A 21,008-nucleotide genomic window follows, 5' to 3' on the forward strand; every position below is an offset into this window, starting at 1 on the left:
TATTTCTGTGCAAGTGTTTACTCAGGCTTCAGTAAGCACCCAAGCAGACTGGACATGGGAGATTGGTGGTGGGCTGTATGTCCCACTTTTAAATACCTCTGCTCTAAACCCCCCTATATGTACCTAACATAAAGCATAAATAAATCTCACCATCCTTGAAGACAGTTACTCAGACTTTAGTATGTAGCCATCTGCTGTATGTGTCCTTAGCCACATTTCAAGGTGGTGATAATTCCTTTATTTTTAACAAACATTTTGATTTAATAAAACATAAAATACATACATTTAATCACTGAGAGAGAACACCACTGAACTTTTTTCCAACGACTGCAGATAAGCCAGCGATTCACTCGTTTAACTAGCTCTGCTAAGTGATCCGGATCAGACTTCATTATCTGATCAAACTCTGCAAACTAAATTAAAAAAAGAAAAAAAAAAAAGGTTTCCAAATGAGGAGAACAGAGACTGTTAGGCATTGTTATTTATGAGCATGTTAACTTAAAAAGGTAAAATATTTTTAAGGTAAACCGTATGTCATCATTATATCAGCTTTCAGTTAATTCAAATGAGTAGGTATGTCTGGCATTACTTTATTCTGTAATGATAATAGAAATTAATACTGGGGACTTTGTTTAATTTACGTGCAACACTTAGCATTAATAAATGGTTGGATTATTCAAAATGACTAAAAATATTTATTGCCAAAATTTTGAAAAACTGTTTCTCTACATCCTGAACTCTTACTCTGGCCTTCCACAACTTCAACATACCTCTAATTTTGTATTTGGGGAAAAACGAAGTCCTGAAAACACTTCTCAATTTTTAACCTTTGTGTAAGAGTCCAACTAAAGGCTATCTTTTCTGAAAATCCTGCACTTCTACTTTTTGGTAATTATGACAGAAAGAACATCCTTCTGGACTACAATAATTTTCGTTTCTAGTCACAACAGCTCCCTACTTCATCTCTTTTCTCTGCATAGCAGCAGCAATGCTCAGAATCACAGAAAGATATTTCAGCTGTAAATAGACTTTACTAGAAAATATTTTTCCTTTGCTCTGACTTGCTCTTTTTAATAGTCAACAAAAGTCTTAAGTGATTGGTAGAACATCTCGGAATACAAACATCACATCAGGAATACAGCAGCATTAGCACAAGACTACGAAACCAATTATATCAGTTGTTATATTTTTTTTTCATAGAAAATGAACAGTATTTACAAAAAAAAAATGGGCAACCTTACTTAAGTTGGCCACACTTTTAGCAATGTGTTGAACAATGTCACCTTCAGAGGTCCCTTCCAAACAAAATTATTCTAAGATTAAAATTCATGAACTCAAAGAGAAACATTACCTTGCCAGGTCTAAAAAACACCTTGGTTAACCCAAATTTGTAATCATTTTCATTCAGTCCCAAGGCTTTAAATAGTGCCTGAAACACAGAAAACAGGTAGGATTATATTCTGCCTCCTTCAGAAAACGAAAAAAAAGTTCAAAAAAACACACACAAAAAACCTCCCAGAATACATTTTCTTTCCTAGATGATATAGAAGAATTAGTTTCTTCCTTACCTTGCAAAAGAGCCTAGGATCCAGTCGAGCCAATTTTTCAGGCAAGTATTTCTTGTACATATTATATAGTTCATGAAATGAAGCTCGTGAAGGGAAACCACCTTGCATCAAATCCAGAACAGACACCATTCCTAGATTCATAGAAACACATGCACGGAAGCTGGTATCATTAAATGCAAATGAAGCAGTGATTTTTACAATATCAAGCAGTTTATAACATAAGCCTCAACGACATCATTCAGAGACTAAACCTCAAAGTTCAGCTGGGACTTGATGCAGCTTCTAACATTTCCTGATCATATGCTTATTCACAAAAAGTTAATACTGAACCGATGAGAAGAGTGCACACAATTTTCTCAGTGTTTGAGAGGTAACACCCAATCATGCAGAGGATTTTTTCTATTATTTCTTCTAAATATTTTTTCTTATAATAAGACTTGACATTTTCATATTTAAAGAAAAAATAAAACCAAACAATGCCTGGCCAGGCTTTTATTTTCATCATGTCAATAATTATTGGTAAGATGTGGTACAGATGCAGCATCAAAACACATATGCAGTGCTAGAACAATTAGTGTACTTGCAGTACTAGGTGTAAGCTGTTAAGATGCAATTTTAACACCCCAAATACTGTTGCTACATTCTGGCTGCAGCTAGGACACCAGTAAAGCACAGACACAAAGTCAGTAAATGGTTCAAATTACTTCAAGCAGCACAGGCCATGCCAGTTCTTGCCCACTGCGTTACATAACCCTATGACCAGATTTTGCATGTAAGTTTTATAGCCCTTAATTTGTGGCCACTGTCTTTAAACTTAATCTTTTGCATATTTGCTTTCAATGGAAATTTGATTTGTTTACACTGCCTTTATCAAAAAAGACTTTATACTATTATATCTTGCTTTTCCAACATTACATACTATAACTTTGTTTTACTAGATTAAACTTCATGTACTGTTGCTGAAGTAAGCACATATGGAAAACTGAGCTTGTAAAACTACTGCGAAACATGCAATTATTGGGGGGGAGGGTGGAGTTAATTTGTTATTTTTTCCTGACATGCCAAATGCTGCTAGCCTGCAGAAACCTACTGCTTATGATGTTAATGGAGTTCTAATTGCTGAAAAGGTGTTAAGCTTTTGTGACAATAACATGATGAGTTAAACGTGGATTTGTCAAAACATCAGCTGCAGAACCTGGAAGTATCTTGACTTCAAAAAGAGAAAAAAATTAAGCACAAGCTACTGAAAATACAAAAATAAAGGGGAAAAAAAAAAAAATCGAAGTACTTTGATGAACAAACGCCCTATGAAGAATGACGGTACTAGCACTCTAATTCCCAAGCAGGCATTTCCTTCTGCTGTTCAGTGGGGCATGAGCAAAACTGCTAATACCCATTCTTTAAAATAATGCTGTAAAATTGGAAAGCGCCTACCCTTTCAAGAATAATGAAAATGCAGCATCGCAATCTGTGGTACATAAAGCAACAGAAAAGACTATGCTGAAGTGCCCTTGTTGGAAGTTCAACTCCAAATCAAATTAACAGTGGTATAAAGAAATTTTTTTTAAAATGTAAAAACCAAAGATGATTCAACTCTAGCATAGTATCTATAAAATCAAAGAAAACAGATGTGTTTCAATTATTAGATAGCTAATACTAACTGCATCTAAATGCACACAGGAGTTTCTAACAGTTCAACTGCAACAGTAATGTAAAGAAACTCTATTGTTTTAGACTGACCTGCTGTCCTCTTAACATTGTAGGCAACACAGAGAGATGGGATTCAGCTTCAGGTCAGGAAATCTAAGTTTATGTACCCATATACGGCCACATTGCTTCTTACATACACACCTGGAGTCTTAACTCTCATTATAATCAAAAGCAAAATAGTTGACGGAAATTACATCAACTCTTCTTGCGAAGAAGAGATCTTATGGCTTTTCAGATGAATTATTTCTAGGGTTCTATTGACTAAAACAAGAGCTAAGTTACTAAGAATCTAAATAACTGTTCATAAGGCATAAATAAGCTACCTTCTAGAAAGCAACAGTTCAAGCAAGGAAATATTGCTTGTATATCACACATTTCAAACTTAGGTCAATCTATAATGTCCGAAGTAATAAACAGAGGGAAAAATATCACAGGCATACACTACCTGAACACTGAAGCTGAGAGAGGATCTGTCCTCCTTCAAACTGGTGATTTGTCATCTTTAAATTAGGTTTGATACAGCGAATAAAGCTAGAGCCCTATTACCAAAACAAGAAGTTAGCAGAATCTGCACATTTTTAAACCTCCTGAAATAACAGCTAGTCATTTAAGAATTATAGGTGGGAAAAAAAAAAAGATACAAAAGACTAGTATTCTAAAAGAGAAATGCTGACATTCTTTTTCTCTCATATATCAGTTTTTCACTGTAGCCTTTGTCTTGAATGTAACTGATCTCAATTCTCAAGCTATTAATTGGATCCTCAACTTCTGAGTTTTCACTCAACTGTTCTTAACATTAGTACAACCTAATTACAATTTAGCAGTCTAGATTCTACTATGCTCATTATCTTCCACAGTCACATCACCTAAATGCCTCAGTCCTCCAGAGTTCCCATTAGTGAACTTGCTACCAGCCTCCTGACGTGGGAATCATGGCAGATGTATTGACCTACCTTTCTTTTAACTCACTTTTTACAAATTCTTTTGGCTCATGGCTTCACTCTCCCTTCCCCCATGTTGTTCCAGTCTGCTCCTCTCTTATCACCATGTGCGCTATCTCTACAATTTTGACCACTGCTTTCTCTGATCATTTCAAATTCATTAAGGATGATATTTTTGCAAAACACCATCCAATTATTCAGATTTTCCTATTACAGGTGGCTGCTAATGATAACATACCTTATATACTATAACAAAATTGGGACTGAGAAAACATAGTATTACTCCTGGTTTGCAGTGTCCTCTCTTTTTCCATCTCTCAGCTGAGAGTTAAAGAGTACCTGCCAAGGGAGCTCTGTATTAACAATGCATCGTCAGTCATGGGCTAGAGCTCAGAGTACAAGAAGCCTGGCGACATATTTTTTCCCTGGACTGGGTCTCAGTTCCAGAGTGTTCTGTGTGAAAGAGATCAGCTTTCTTTCAGACCAGGCTCATGAGTACAGTAAAATCTTAATGTTGGCTACACTCCTGCACCTGTCCCATTTGTTTCCTATGTTTTTCCCCCTTTTTTCTTTTTTTGAGAGAGGATAACCTCTTATCTAGAATTGGTTAGAACATGCGGTCAAGAGAAACAAGAATGTGTTCCTACAATTACAAGTTCTAAAAAAAAAAAAACCAAACCAAAAAAACCCCTACCAAACTGTATGTTGAACTACATGGAGAATTCTACAAACGACCAAATTACATCAGCTAAATTAGCAAATACTCATTAGAGGAATCAGGTTCTTTGAACATCTGTGCATTTATAGCCTATCACAACAATGAAATGAAACATTTTGTTTTTAACAGCTTTATGGAATCTGAAAACAGTGATTAATAATAAATTATCATCTGCCTTCTAAATAACAACTCTAAATCTTCTGCAAATTAGTCAGCAATGAGAACCAGTGAACAGAGGGAAGTAAAAGTGACAAAAAAGGAGAACGCAGCCCAGACAGATTTCATACTGTTTACTCAAATTGTGTAACTTTGATTCTGCAACCACTTTTTTTAAAGGTGGTGGGTTTTTTTTTTAAAGTAACTCAATAATCATCACCTGCACAGCAAGACGTTTCAGAAGTGCCAAATAACTGCAAACTCTAAAATAATTACTTAGCACATCTACTGTAAGCTATATTGTTGAGATAATAAATTAGGATTTATGTCAGAAAATTATAAACCTGCAGCTGTACACATACTTACAGTACTGTGAAGCTTCTCAAGAAGCAAATTTAGCTGAGTCTGTAAAAGAAAACAGGTATTTCAAGAGTCTTACCATGACAACTACAGAAATATACACACAGAATAGCATTACTGCATGCGTGTTTATTGTTAGTAAATCAGAATTGATAAATCAAACGTTCACAAATTTTAACAGACAAAATCATGCAAGTGTGCATGAATGGTCCTGAGGAAATTGCTTGTGTTTAACCGTACAACAATACTGTATGGATTAGTTACTTACTACAACACAGTTATCAAAAAAAAGTGCAAGCCCACTTATGAAAATAAAAGAAATAATGTCTATGTAATAAAACTATAAAGAAAATAAAACTGATCAGCAATAATTTAAAAAAATACACTGAAAATGATGAAAGCCCAAATTTAATCTATAACAAGCATATCATTGTATGTTAAATAATTAATACAGAAAACAGATTTGCTCAAGGTTTTCTTGGGGTTTTTTGAAGCGAAGTCAACATTTAGGTGAATGAACCTGCATAATCTATTTTTAATTCCAAACTTCCAGATTTTTAATTCTCTGTTGATGACAATAGATTATAATTTTAAAATTGCATTTACTGAGGCTGGATTTAAACGTACTGTGATGAGAAAAGACCACAGCCCTGTGATTATCTGGGGGCAAGTCTACAGGATCACCTGAGACTTAAGGCTATCAGGGTAAATGAGTTACAGTTCCTATTGAATGTAATTGGTAGGGACTTAAAATATTCCAGAACCACATCAGGAAAACAGCTACACTCTGACTTTACAGATATGTCTGTTTTACCACATCGACTACTGCTGTGGCAGCCTTTCTAGTTTAATAACAAACTAAATATATAGACTGAAGTAAGACAAAATTCTGTGTCCCCCAACATATTCCTCATTTTCTGTACTGGAACCAAAATTTAACTTTTGACTAATTTTTTTTTTAAACCAGATCTTTCAATTACCTTGAATCCAAGAAACTAGATTTGAATGGGCAATATGTATCACCTACAGTTGTCAGTTGTCCGCCCAGTGGATAAAATTGGTTTGTTTTTTTTTAACTTATCATGGATATGTTAGAAAGAGAGAAGGCATGCCAAAAGAGGCATGACAAACACTAATAACCTCCTGCTCAATTCTCATTTACATGTACTCTTTATATCTCTAACTTGAATATAATCTTTATGTTTTCTTAAGTTACAAATGCTCAATTTTGGAAGGGACTGCCTAATTTCCATCAACAAAATACATTTCTGTAAGAGGAAAAGTACCCCTTCCTTATACTCTGTGATTTGACAAGAAATAAGCCAGAGCCATTCTCAGGTAAATTTCACTAATGAAAGGCTCGCACGAATAAAACATATTGCTAAAACTACTGCTCTTTGAATTATCATGATTTAATCCATCATTACCGTGGTACAGTAGAATCATCCCAAAGACTCTTGAGTAGATCTGATGAGCTAATTAATCATTATTTCTTGACTGATTTATGAGAATTAATTTTACTTAGTTATAAGGAAGGGATGTGTGAAGGATTTCATAGAGAGAAGTCCCTGCAACATCATCTAATAATTGATGTAATTAGAAGAATTTGAGACTGACTTACATACTGATGCACTAAGGATTCTTATTCTTAGATATGAAATTTCTACTAAGATAATAGAATTTATTTTTATGTCATCTGAAGTGAAATGTTCAAGGCTATTAGTGTTCATCAGCAGCACATGTTGTGTCTGGGAAAGTATCACTAAATGAATTACTGGAAGTAACACATACATTCAAAATGCCATGAAACTTGAAAACATTGAAGGAACTATAGATTGATGGGCCAGATCCAAAGAGGATTTTAGTCAGATTCTAGGTGCAGAGGTGTACACCAAAGTCCAAATGGCAATCCAAAAAGTTCCCCAGTCAATTGCTGCTCAACTTAAAAAAATGCCTCCCTTATTACTTCAGCCCTCCCTGGACAATGGTGTCATTCACATGTCCACATCTACTGGATGTGGGCTGCTAAATCCGAAAGGAATTGAAAACCCACATGGAAGAAAGCGGAAGCTATCTCAAAGATCCCACAGTCGGTTTAATTTTGAAAATGCAGTTATAAAAAAAAGCAATGGCTCCTAGCTTCACCTACAACTGCCTCATGGTTGCAGGGTTTGCTCAGGAGATGCCTTATCTGTATGTAATTCCATTTTTCAGTCTGCCTTCTGATCATGCATTTTATATTAAATCAATTGCTAGTTTAATTCCACAACCACTACCTAAGAAGGAGAATGAAATAATCATCAGAGCAAAACTCAAGAGAGCAGGCTGCCCAACTCCCAGTTAAGTATCAAAACCGCTACCTTACAAGTACGGCTATGTGTCCTACCCTTCCCAGCCCCATCAAAATGTTATTTCTGGCTACATAGCAACCCGTCTCCAGAAGGGTATAAGGAGCATCCCCTTTGTCAGACTGACCAATAACTTGTCACTATGGGAAATACAGTAGACATAAAACACTGAATACAGCACAGAACTGGTACAGAATACTGTTGCTATACAAAAAGGAAGTGCTGCTACCATAAGGAGGTTTTTGAATTGTCTAAGATAGCCGCTTTCCCTGGAGACTGCATAAGGAGTCTAGGTAAGAACATGATATGGGGTTTTAGGTGCCCTAGGTAAGGTGGCATACCAAAAAATGTCGCAGCATTTGACTTGAAGGTATACAAATCCTTCACTGGATCTGGCCCAGATGTGTTGAGAAGAGCTCTTGCTGAAATTGCAGCAGCTCTACCAAGAGTAAATCCATGAGATTGAAAAATTTACCTGCAGCCCACAGTTGTGTCTGCTTTTCATCTCTTAATTCCCCTATAGTTCTCTTTCTAGCCATCCTGAGCTGGAATAATCCAGCTAAAATAAAACTGCTGAATGAGAAAAGGATGCAGAAAACATTTGGAGAAGACAAGGTTTGAAGATCAGCTTTATAACAAGCAGAAGAAAGGAGAAAATTAGGAGAAGCATCAGATTCAGGTATTGAGAAAGGAAACATTCAGCACAACGAACATCTTTCTGTGAAAGCCATGACTATCCTTATATTTTAGAAGAGGAAAAACAGTGGTTAGGTTAGGTATTGAATTTTGAGAATAGCAAACTGTGGCCAACTGATACATCTTCCAGAATGCACAATTAAGATGGGATAGAAAAACACCCTTTGCCACATTTAGAACCCCTTAAAGTCCACAGAATCCAAATTAAGATCTCAAGATTTAAAATCTTTTGAATAAAGACTTCCACGTGGCTTTGCAAAATTCTGACTTAAAAATTACTGTATAATCTCTGTAAGGACTGTTATGAAACATCTTTTTGGCAGAAACACATAGCACTTAGCTTGAATATACTGGTTTCTTATAATTCAATAGGAAAATGTCTATTTAATAAAATTTTATTTGTATGAATCTCAAGTTACCACTAGTTCTCCTAACCTTAGGTTCTACTTTTTTCAGGTAACTTAAAAGTGGCTGTAAAAATACTGCAAGAACATAAGATTCTTTGCTATATTATGTTACCTTGAATTTGTTTCCCACACTGATGAAACTAAGTTTCCCAGCTTTTTGTTTGGGATCCTTGTTGTTGTTAGTGTTAGATTCAAATAGCTGTCGAACAAACTTGTCCTTGGATTCACATATAAGAGATTCAAGGGACATGTGCAAAGCATCATTGTTTTTTTCCACAAACTGCATCTGAAAAGACAACCCAAAAATAATGGCACATTTGTTTCACTGTCCCAGTTACTTAAGCCTTAAAGAAAATTAAAGAAAACAATGTTATATACTTAACTCAAAAATCAGCAAGAATATGTGGGGTAAATTTAAAACAACTTTTCAACTGGACACACAAAACACTAATGACAGAGAGAAAAGATATTCTTAAATTTGAAGGATGTTGGAATCATGAAACCCAAGGTAAGGCCTTTTAAGAGATCAGCTGTGGTTTTGTCAATGATTATCCTCCTTGTTTCCATTTCCACCACTCAGCACATCATCACTTGGGAGTTCTGAGATGCTTAACGCTTCACTGCTTGTATTATCACTTAAGATCTGTTGTGACATGGGAATTAACATGCACGCTTTAACTGGTGCATCTACACAGTTTGGAAAATGAAAAACGGTTATTTTAGTAGTACTATGATTACTTAAGAACAGTTGATTTAATAAAAGATATTGTCCCTTCCTACAAACCTTACCTCTCTGGTTTATTTAAAATAGCTCACTAGCTTTTAGAAGTTAAGAACAATACATTACACTGAAATTCAGAGAGCAAGACCCTAGTATACAATTTCACACTATCAAAATTTTCAATAGCTTTTGGTGGCTTTGATATTTATGAACAGAAGAGCCCAAGGCTAATTCAAAGAAAACATGAATTTGCCAGAAATCCCACAAAGGGATTTCATGGTGATGAGAATCAAAGGACAAACACAGGCCTCCAAAATTCCCTTAGACTATGAAAACACACGACTGGAATATGAACACAGCAGGGAGAGTGTCCTCACCACAAATCAGATTGGAGAACTGCCACAAGTGCAGTGGGAAAGAGACACAAGTAACAGATGATGTACAAGGCAGCTATAGTCCAAAAGTTTTAAGGCCCAAGCCAAGTCCCTCTGAGGGAGGGAATAAATTAAGTCAAGTATATTAGCATAGGTTCTGGCCCAAGGCTACCTCGTATGTGATTAGCCCTGACAGCAGAGCTTATGTGCTCGTATCTGGCTCCTCTGTTCCTGAAGACACTCTAAGGTACAGTTATCATAGCATGATGAGGTACACAGTTAAACACTTAAAACAAATATTGTTCCCATTTTACTTACTATGTTGATATTGACTCACTGAGTGACCTCAGAAAAATCAGGTAGATAACACACAGACTTCAATTTTCTTATTTGTAAAACGACCTACAGAATGTGCCGACTTCAAAACAGCACATCAATCATTATTATTCTTGGGAGTACTTTGAACTCCCAATTTCAATACTTTGAAATATGAACAACTCCTTAAATTACTCATTTTCAAATGACAAAAAACCATGTTTGGAATTAGCTTCCCTCTTACACACTGGAGTTACAGACCTGAACAACAAAGCACTATGGTTCTTCTGTTTATGCTAAACTCTTATTTTTTAAAAAAATAGGTTTTGGATATTAGCTTCAGGTGTTTCAATGTTTTTGTATGATGAATAGTCAAAAAAGTACAAGAATCTGGAACGTATTTTGAGGGTAGCAATTTCAGGTATTTCATATTCTTACATCAATGATTCTATTGCCAGCAGAAATGGAAAACAAAAAGTATAAAATGTGATTTTTAATACAACACAAACAGTGACAGCATACGTGAATAAGCATGCTTCCAAAAAGTTACTCTTAAGTATAACAATACTTTTATATCACATAGTGTATTCCTCTCCCCAAGACGCAATCCTCTGTTGCTGTAAGATTTGCAGTAGTTCACGAATCAATATATTTAATATTGACACCATTTTTGTAACAAACCATTTGTAACAAACTCTTACACAAAATATATGTCACCAAATCAGTCTGTAATCTGAGAAGTTAAAAGAAACTGTTGATTCTGTCACATACTCACAAAATTAGTTTCAAAGCTAAGACCTATCAACTTCTGAATTTATTTTCTGATTATTTGTTATTTAACCTATATACACTGAAAAATATAAAAGTAGTATAAAGCATTACAAAAATAGTTTTGCATAAGTAAAATTACCGTCTCATAGCATACTGCTCCTGCAAAATGTCGGATAATAAAGCCTTCATCATCTCTGATATTTCTGTGAACAGCCAATTTAGACTTTCTAGGAATCTGGAATGCAAAAGTTAAATTACAAAGAGGAGAGTGAGTTAAATTACACTGGAGAGTGAGGAAAAGGTTATTTTTAAAACATCACTATGATTCTGCCAGGAGCACTAGGTGTTAAAAATGACGTTTCCTGCAGTATAATTGCAATGACCACTGCCATTCCTGTTCAAACCAAGATATTCCAAAAACATATTTTCATCCTCATTCACACCCTTAGATACCTCACATTTACAATAAAAGTCACCAGGATTGCTAACAACAGCAAGTCGATTTTCTTTTTGCCTTTAATCAACAATTTCTAAGACCATTCATTCCACAGCTGATGAATAGCCTTGTCATATGAATAGGATTAGATAGAAGCTTAAAACATGTTTTTAGATGGTATATTTTAAAAGGCAACTACCTAGCTGATCATACACATACCGACAAAAATGTTTCATTGCACAGCAATTCAGTTAAGCAAGATTAAGTGGAAACTTAACTAAAGGTAAATGGATGACAATTTTATTTGGCTCCCTTTGCTTGCATTTTTTTGTCAAGGAACTAACTTTTTTTTTTTCATTTCAACAGAGTCATGTACATAAATTGCAGTAATTTGCATCAATCTTCCAAAGAGAGCTGTACATTGAAGAATTAACAACAAAAATGTTTTCTTTGGGTGTTACCTATTTTCATCTCTGAAGCGCTAGCTACACGCTCCATGTGAGTCAGATATTCTCCAAAGCAAGGAATTTTTGAAAGGAACAACAAAATAGCTCATCTGATACGAAATAATCTAAATTAAAATGTGTTTTTATTTCCTTTTCATGCATTACATGTTAACAAACTTCAAATGTAAGTGAAGAATACAGCATCAACAAACCTAATAACCAAACTTGTCCTTAACAAAAGAATATGGACTGCACAGACTGGTGCAGTATGATTTTTTAGGAAAGGTTTTCATTAAATTGAAGTGTTACTATCAACTGTTTCAAGAACTGTTTTATTAAAACAAGACAGACAGCAAAAATAAACCTACAGACAGCCTGAAATGGTCCTTGTGTTTTTGGTGCACAACCGAAGTAAAATGCTGGTCGCTTGGTTGGGGAAGGCGATTTTCCTCATCCAAAATATCCAGTACACCGATTAACTTTGCTTCAATCAAATCTATTAATAAAACAAAATATATATGAATATATAGACTCGTATCAGAACTGAACATTACAAGTTTAAAATGCTACTGATCTGATTCTGTACAACAGTATCTAGGGAAAGCTGTTAACACAAAACACAAAAAGTCATTGCAATGTAATTTTACATATCTGAATTGTTGATTTAATCAATATCCTATACATACCAAGTTCTAACTCTTAACACAAGGAACACGAGGGGAAAAAAAGATCAGGCACAGACTGTTTAATTTTTACTTTGGGTCTCAAGTTGAATTTAGTCATCTAATTCCCAAAAGGTACCTAAATGTTTCTGCGGTATCTTTATGGGATAACTGCTTATATTGTTGGGTTTTTTTAATCTTTTCATCCATGTTTCACCACATGTCAAAACTAAAAGCATGGAAAGACACATAATTCCATTCACAACAGGACCCAGGGAAAAAAAGGAAATTAATTTGTTTTAAGAAAAGCACTGAGCATACAGTGGTGGTTTCACAACTTTTTACAAGTGTATTGCCTTGACCCTCCACATACATATACAAAAGCCCTTGAAAGCTGGCATAGAAATTCATGCTCTTGAAACTATTAGACACAAGAATTTTGCAGCTTTTAAAACTTTCTTGCATTATCAACATAAGAGGAATTTTTACTACCTACTTTTTTTTTTTCCTGTGGAAAGGAAGAAATGACTAATGCTTGTACTGCAACAACGCCTATGAACTCTTCCCACAGATCGTCGACAGTACAAGGCTATATATAAAGCACAAAGACAGCCCCGATCCAAAGAATCTATGCTACAGTGAGGACTACCATTCCATCAAAACATTCTAACATACTAATGACTGTTTCTAAGATTCTTCCATAGTGTTAAAAAATTGCCCATGTCAACATAATATCCCTCTCTTTTGTGACAGTTAATATTTTTACGTGTTCACTGCTGTCACTGGCCTAGTCCAACACCTTAAACAAAATCGTATTTTGACAGAAACCAACATTATTTTTCTCACTCACTTCAAAAGGCAGTAGAAAATCCTTTTCTCCTGACTATGCAAGAACAGGAAAAAAGGCATACGTGTTATGATTTAATTAAGCTATAGTTTTATTAACTTATCTAAGAAAAACTCATACAGTGAAGAAATGTGTCAGATCTGTAGTGGGGTGTCATAGGCTGGTTGGAATAGTAAAAGGGGTCATGACTGAGGGACTGCTACTTGTATTCTTAGTAACCTGCCCAAACCCTTTCTACAGAATGAAAAGGCAACAACTTGGCAACAGGCTCTACAGCCTGACCCATTTTCCCTCCTGTAAGTCAGACAGAGACCTTTTCTTCCAATAGGCACCAAGGAACCCCTTTTGATCCTTAAATATGTTTCAAAAAAAACCCCAAACATGCACAGGGCAGGGGGAGGGGGAAGCAACCCTTTTTATAGCACCATGAAAGTCTCTAAATGATAACATTTTTAGGAACAGGCTCAGGGTCATATACACATTATTAAACACATTAAACCACTAGAAGAAAGAGGATTTGTATTCATAGAAGTCACCTATTTCCAGTTGCCATGCTTTTCTGCCCTCCTCCAAATACCTTCCTGTTCCTTTTTCACAAGATGGCTAAGTGGTTTGTTTGACAAAGAGTTGTCTTTAGTTAAGTCAAAGTTAGTGACTGTACGGTCCTATCTGTCAAAGTGAAAACTCCTTCAGTAGAGCTACAGAAACTCAGAACCACCAGACATTTTGCAACAGATGTTAAATTCTGTCACTCTCTGCTCAGCCAGGACTGACTAGTTACCACAAACAAATGTAAATGCAAACTGTAAATGCAAAGCCAAAATTAACTTTTGTTCACAATACGCCAATTTGGAGAACACAAGTTGAACACAGAAAAAAAAAAACCAAACAAACAACAAAATAACATGATCATTTTAAGCCTCTGGTATATATCAGTGTGTGGAAGCCTAAAAGCAGCAGTAGCATCTGCAGCCTGTTGCCTACAGTTGATTGCATTGCTCTGCTCACTGGCTCAAAAAAAGGTGGGGGGAACGGGATGGGATTTTTTTAACTCAGCGAGTATTCTCCCCCAGACACCCTCACACCCTACTTCACTTTATTTACCCTTTTTAGCTGTTCTAATTAGTTTTCTAGGAAAATGCAGAAGAAATTCACAAATCCCAGCTGCAGTTATTGCACGCTGTAGGACGACATGACTCCATTACCAACCAGAACTGGAATGTTATACAAAGCTGGAAGAATTCACAAGGTTGCAACAGCCATTAAAAGCATAAAATTACTAGTGGTTCACATACTTTGCCTCTTCTGCTTGAAGCCTTTTTTCTCCATGACACTAATGAATAGCTTGACATGTCAAGAAGTACATACCTATACAGTCCTGATTATCTACATAGCGCACTTCATTAACCCCCAGGCCTTCTTTTTGGTAAAGTTCTTGTTCCTAAAGAAAAAAAAAAAAGTAATTGAAAAGAAAACACACCACTTACCATTCTTTTTTTTACCCACCAAAAATGTTTTTTTTTTAATAACCATGAAGACATTTTTAAATGCAGCATGAATCAGCACAAATTTTAGAATTTCCTTCCACAGCTTAATATATTCCAACCTCACCTCCTTAATGATATGCCCATGCAATTAGATATACCCATTAGGTATGAGATACTGTCCAGTATCTGGAGGCCTCATTTTAATGAATGGTAAAAAAGAAGAAGAAAAAAAGATTGTTGGTTTTCAAAAAGCCATATTCTTTTCTGGCACAACCAGATGTCACACAGTAGGAAAACAGTTTGTCAGCTGAACTTTTTTTAATCTAAGCATAACATGCAATCTTATGGAAAACACTGCTTCTTTAAGTATCTCTTTAGTAAAAAAAATAAATCCTCAAATATAATATTAAATATAACATACCTCTTTCAGAATCCTTTCATTAAAAAATTGCTGCAGTTTTTCATTACAGTAGTTAATACAGAATTGTTCAAAACTGTTGTGTTCAAAGTATTCTGAAAAACAGAAGGTAAACTTCTATGATAAACCAGTGTTCCATATTAAATAGTAACTTAGAAAAGCTTCACGGTGCTAATATTTAAAGACGTGTTCTGAGCCATATCTGTTTCTTTCAAGTAAAATAAAAGGTTTTACGGATTTTCAAGTTGCACAGAAGACAGATACAAAAATACTGCAGCAGATCAGTTTTCTAAGACAAATAACACAGTTCTATCTGGCAGCAAACTAAAGCAAGATGCTACCACGCAGTGAAACTGTACCTATACATCCTCATGCATCCATGTTACAACAGGCTGGCACAGGGTATCACAGCTCTAAAGAGCTGGACACCAAAACCCTCTTTCGCTGCACTTGACCACCTTAGCAGGGATAGAGCACACCAGAAAACATGCCCTATTCTGAACCTCAGCGAGCCAACCCGGACAAAAGCTTTATGGGAATCATCAATGCCCACCATTTCGAGGGAGCAACCAGGAGCCCAAAGGCCAACTCTGTAACAGAACTATCCAGCCTCCAGGAAGCAGTATCTTAATCCTGAGACTTCATTTGCCTGTCTATCAATACGCAGTGATCTTCGCAGGACTGAATGGGAAAACAGCATGCATGTGCAGTATCTTTCCTAATTTCAGTCGGTGACCACAGTAAGATGCCATTCCAAATTTGGAGTCCTTCAAAAGCTGCGTCTATGTGGATGTTACAGGAGTCTGAAACTGTTACAAAGATGCCCAGTTTCAAACTAATGCGTGTTAGTGTTATTAGGTCATCAGGAGAAGCTCTAGATTTCCTCTATGATATTGTATCTCAGGAAAATGAGGCTTTATCTACTCTCTTGGTATCTTCTTAAGCCCTTGTAACCCATCCCATCCACCACCACCAAAAAGAAAACCCTCCCACTCTCCATTACAGCATTTATCATCAAATCTTTGGTGGCAATAATAGACAAATAGAAAAGTAATTTTTTTTTTAAATATACTTACCAAAACCAGCTATATCTAGAACTCCAATGAAGAAAGAAGAAGTCTCAAATGGAAAACACTGGTTTACCCTATTCACTACATGGTCAAACAGATGACTATACACTGTTTTAGCCAAGGCATCACGAGCATTGTTTGCTTGTTCCACTTTCAAGGGTACCCTAAAAAAAAAAAAAGCAGATATTATTTTTCAGAATTCCCTATTATGAAATACTGAGATTAGACTCTAAACTTAAAAAGAGCCTTTCCAATTATTGTAAATTAGGACACAAAGAAACGGGAGCTCTAGGCCCAGGTAGGAAACAGTCTTGCCATGTTAGACTAAGTATCCTACCTGTAAAAAGAAAGAATAGTGTTTCACTATTCTCAGTAGAAGTGAGATGCAGATGTTTTCGTACTCGTTCATTAGGCAGTTAGAAACTATATTGATAATTGCCAGAAAGAGATATTTAAAATACACACATTCCCATTTACAAAGAATATTTCAACTATTTATTTATGAGCTGCCTAATTACAATAAAGCCTATAGTTCAGTTTTGCTCTGACATCTTTGTGCCTATGCTTCCATAAGGGCTATAACTAAAATGTTAAGGCTGTAAGTTAATTGGTAACAAAACCAAAACCACATAGGTAAGGGAGTGAGAGTTAGATACAATCCCAAAATAAGGGTTCTTTTTAAACACACAAAGAAGGGGCCTTTTAAGAGGTAAGAATTTATTCTCCCTCCCTTGCTTATAAACCTTTATTCTGCATTGTGACTATTTATTACAAGTTCATATCCCAGTTTAGCAGCTAAAAGAAAAAAAAAAAAAAAACACCAACCCACCCCACGAGTCACCTCAAGGTCTATGAAATGCACAGAATCATAGAATCACAGAATTGTTTAGTTTGGAAAAGACCTCAAAACTATGGGAATATCAGTCAAATATGACTACATATTTAGCTATACATATAATAATATATATATAGCTATTTCCCTAAGTCAGTATGCCAGTGAAATGCTTAGAATGTATATATTTCAAAGGACCTTTAACCACCTCATTTCCTGGATAAATACATTCTACAAGACTTTTTTTTTTTTTTTTTTAAATAGGTTTCAGATTAACAGATAATAGTACCAAAACTAAAACCCAGCTACACTTTACAGAGCTGAAGGAAGCACCTGTGGAAGTCTCCAGAGTAAGACAATTGACACAAGGATAAAGCCCTAAGGAAGTGTTTCAGAAACAACGTGGAAGAGGTATTAAAAATTAACTTTCAGCTTTATGGTATGATTGCAAATCCTAATCACATTGCCGAATAATTGAAAAGCAAAAGTCCCACTAATCTGAACAGAATCAGACCAGAACAGAATCAGACTGTCAAAGATCAAAACTCTACAAAGCATTTTTACAGATCAATTAAAAAATAGAAATACAAAGGAAAAAAATAAAATTTAAATACTGATAGCCCCTTGACCAGACACTACCAAAATTCCATGCATAGAAGGAAGGCCTACCATTTAGAAAAACTGTGGTACACAAAGGCTTTACACAACACTGTATTATGACATACAGATATACCCAATGTTAAAGTAAATCAAAAGGAGAGATTGTCAGGGAGAGAGCCTTTGCTAACCAAACTGATAGAATTTGCAGGGAGGAATAGGGACAAATAATGTCAAGATTTTTATCACACCAATCCTCTTTGTCACAAAGAATACAGGATGATGGGTGTAGGTCAAAAGCTCTTAGCTTTTTCTAAATATCTCAATCGTTTGGCTTAATAAAACAAATACTTCTTCCCATATTCCTTGTCTCTCATGTCCTTGGACCACCAGCACTACAATAACAACTAGTAATAATCAAAGGATAGACTCTCCAGCTAATGTGGTGGATAACCAATAATGGAACTTCTAAAGTATGCAGCAAATCTATGTTTAAAAAAATACCTCTTAACTGAACAGCTTAAGCAAGCCCTATGCAACAAGGGTCAAGACATCACCACTGCAGAACTGCCCTGTCGCCCCCTCCAGGTGGTTTTCTGTACACGGGAGTACAAAGAACGGGCAGGTCAGAAGAGGAAAACGCTACACAGCTTACCCATACTGCATAATTTCCTTCACTTTCCAGAATTCACAAGAACTAAACTAACTCATAATAATTATTTCTGTATTTTTTCAAGGATGATACTTCTGATGCAGAAACGTGAGACTGATGGAGATCACTTTCTATTGTGACTGGTAAGTCAGGGAACCAGAGACTCCGTTCACTAAGGGCACCTGCAGCTACACTGCATTATATAGTAATTAGCTTTAACACACAATCTTGTCTTCCACTAAGTATCTCTTCACTTATCTTAAGGTAACGAGTACTGACAGAAATCTTATCTTATAAATAGAAGGAAGGTACCTTTACATTCCATTCTGATACGTTTAAGAGATCAGAATACTAATTCCCACATGTCAGCTGCAGGCCCATTACATAATACAATACACAGTTATGCTTCCAATTTATTTTTTTTAAAATATGTTAAACAACTTCTAGAGCATGTATTTATAAAGTGGCCCTGTGCTTCAAAAAAATAACAAATTCTGCCATTATTAAGTGGAATTCTGGAGACTGCACAAAACCCTATTGTTATTTTAAATTATCATAGTATGCAACAGAAGCCCATGGAAAGAAAATGTAACCCTGTGATGTGTTTTGCACAGCTGAAAGTACAGAACCACAAAATAATGCTGAAATTGCACCGAGCCAGTTGATACATAAGAGCCCTACTTACAGAACTGACCTTCAGCATGAGCAACTTCCTTCTTGTGAACTTGCTTTCCCTGAGCTCCTCCTTTCCTCTGGTCTGCACTGACAAAGGAATCTCTTTCCTGCTTCTACTTCTTGTCTGAATAGGAAAAGATGTATTTTCCTTCTTCCTTCTCCCCCTCTCCTCCACCTATCAGCTACTTGTAAGGAACAGGGAAGAAATTCTTCCCGTTTTCTAAGCTATTTGGTAAAGCTGCAACAAAAACCCTTGTTTGGTCTTTTATAGTCACTTCTTCAGCAAGGTTTCCAGCAACCCAGAGTCTGAGGCCTAGGGGAAAGCAGGCTGGATTTATCCTGGGGACAATTCTATGCAGTCTCCAAACATTTTCCAGAACAAATAAACTGCAATTAAAATATATATAATTGCCCATGGTTGTCAAAAATTAAGGGAGAGAGAGCAGGTGAAGCGATACCCATCAAGTCTCTGTCACCCAGTCTGGTTACTGCTTCACAATTAAAATGGCCTGGATCAAATAACCCTGAAAAGCCTACGTAATTAAAGAATTTAAGCAGCACATTTGTATTTTGAGAAAAGTTAAAGTTCCCAAAACTGTAGAAAAGGTTGTGTTTGTGCTGGGGTTTTTTTTTTTTTTGGGGGGGGGGGGGGTTTTTTTTTTTTTTTTTACAAAAACATAATTTCTGCAGGGTCTAGCCTCCCAGTGTTTTTCCAACAGAAGCTTCAGTACCACCACATAAAAAATGCATTTTGATAGAAAACGTACTCCAAAAGAAGGTAGAAGACCTGGAATGATGTCAGTTTAATTTTTCACACTGTAAAATAATTTACTTTGTGATGATAGAGTTCTGTTTGAAGGTCTTCTTGGAAAGGGAGCAACTGACTAACAGATCAGTACAGTGCATTTACAGTTTAAGAGGTATACCAGCTTTTGCGTACTAACACATTTCTCTCTGTAAACACACTTTACGTGGATAGCAAAACCATCAGCCAACAAGGTGATCATTATGCTCTTTTTGGGAGGCTAACAAGGACAGATAAATGTAGTGCAGCTGTCAAGTCTTCCTGGCAGTCCACTGCACATTAGTATTTAATAAAACCCACGAAGATAGCATTTAGCATCACCCTCCTACTGTTCCTTGTTGGCTCCATTGTGCCCAGCAGAACAAAGCCTTTGTTATACTCTGAACACAGTGATTTCAGCTGAGCTATTTATTCACTGTGACCTATTAGGACTCACATGATCTACTCACACACAAAAGGTCCCTAAGAAAGGGAGAGAGAAATGAGTAGCTCTTTGGGTGCTGGAACAAAATAAAACAATGTACTTGTCAAAACTCTAATACTGATGGATGAGCAATCAAATGGTTTCTAAACTACGCTACCATAGAAAAACCTGGTGGCTATTTAATAAATATCTAAACCAGTCCAATCCACTTTCCTTGTACATGCAGTAAGCCACAGGAGAAGAAGATAGTGTATGTTTGCTTTTAACGGCACAAGTTTAGAAAAGGCTAGAGAAAGAGGCTTAATGCATTAATCCTTTGAGATGATGGAAGGAGTCCTCTGAATTTGTTTTTGCCATCCACAAAATAAAACACTGGGGAAAAAGATCTGCTGGCACAAAAACATAGCTCTTTGTGTTTGCAGACTTCTGAAACAGTACACTGCTAACACCACCCCAGGCTTATCAGGATAAATACGCGAACAGAAAATCTTTATAGTCTTAATCCAAAATGAATTTGAAGCTGTAACGAAAACTGTATTTGTTCTTAAGAAACGTTCCTTGACAGGGTCACC

General features: G+C 35.9%; 1 protein-coding gene across 1 annotated transcript in view; it reads right to left on the reverse strand.

Moving 5' to 3' along the window:
* Window positions 1-21,008, reverse strand: part of MYO6 (myosin VI) — an 82,676-nt gene that overhangs the window by 25,114 nt on the left and 36,554 nt on the right. The window contains exons 12-23 of the mRNA XM_035901498.1: window positions 19,394-19,520; window positions 16,458-16,615; window positions 15,385-15,476; window positions 14,845-14,917; window positions 12,336-12,463; window positions 11,225-11,320; window positions 9,017-9,190; window positions 5,460-5,498; window positions 3,724-3,817; window positions 1,569-1,699; window positions 1,352-1,429; window positions 284-413 (exon numbers count right to left, since the gene is read on the reverse strand). Coding sequence (XP_035757391.1) covers window positions 284-413; window positions 1,352-1,429; window positions 1,569-1,699; window positions 3,724-3,817; window positions 5,460-5,498; window positions 9,017-9,190; window positions 11,225-11,320; window positions 12,336-12,463; window positions 14,845-14,917; window positions 15,385-15,476; window positions 16,458-16,615; window positions 19,394-19,520 — 1,320 coding nt within the window. The remainder of the gene's footprint in view (window positions 1-283; window positions 414-1,351; window positions 1,430-1,568; window positions 1,700-3,723; window positions 3,818-5,459; window positions 5,499-9,016; window positions 9,191-11,224; window positions 11,321-12,335; window positions 12,464-14,844; window positions 14,918-15,384; window positions 15,477-16,457; window positions 16,616-19,393; window positions 19,521-21,008) is intronic.

This window comes from Egretta garzetta, unplaced genomic scaffold, assembly GCF_000687185.1.
Source record: "Egretta garzetta isolate BGI_Z169 unplaced genomic scaffold, ASM68718v1 scaffold9, whole genome shotgun sequence".
NCBI classification, from domain to species: domain Eukaryota; kingdom Metazoa; phylum Chordata; class Aves; order Pelecaniformes; family Ardeidae; genus Egretta; species Egretta garzetta.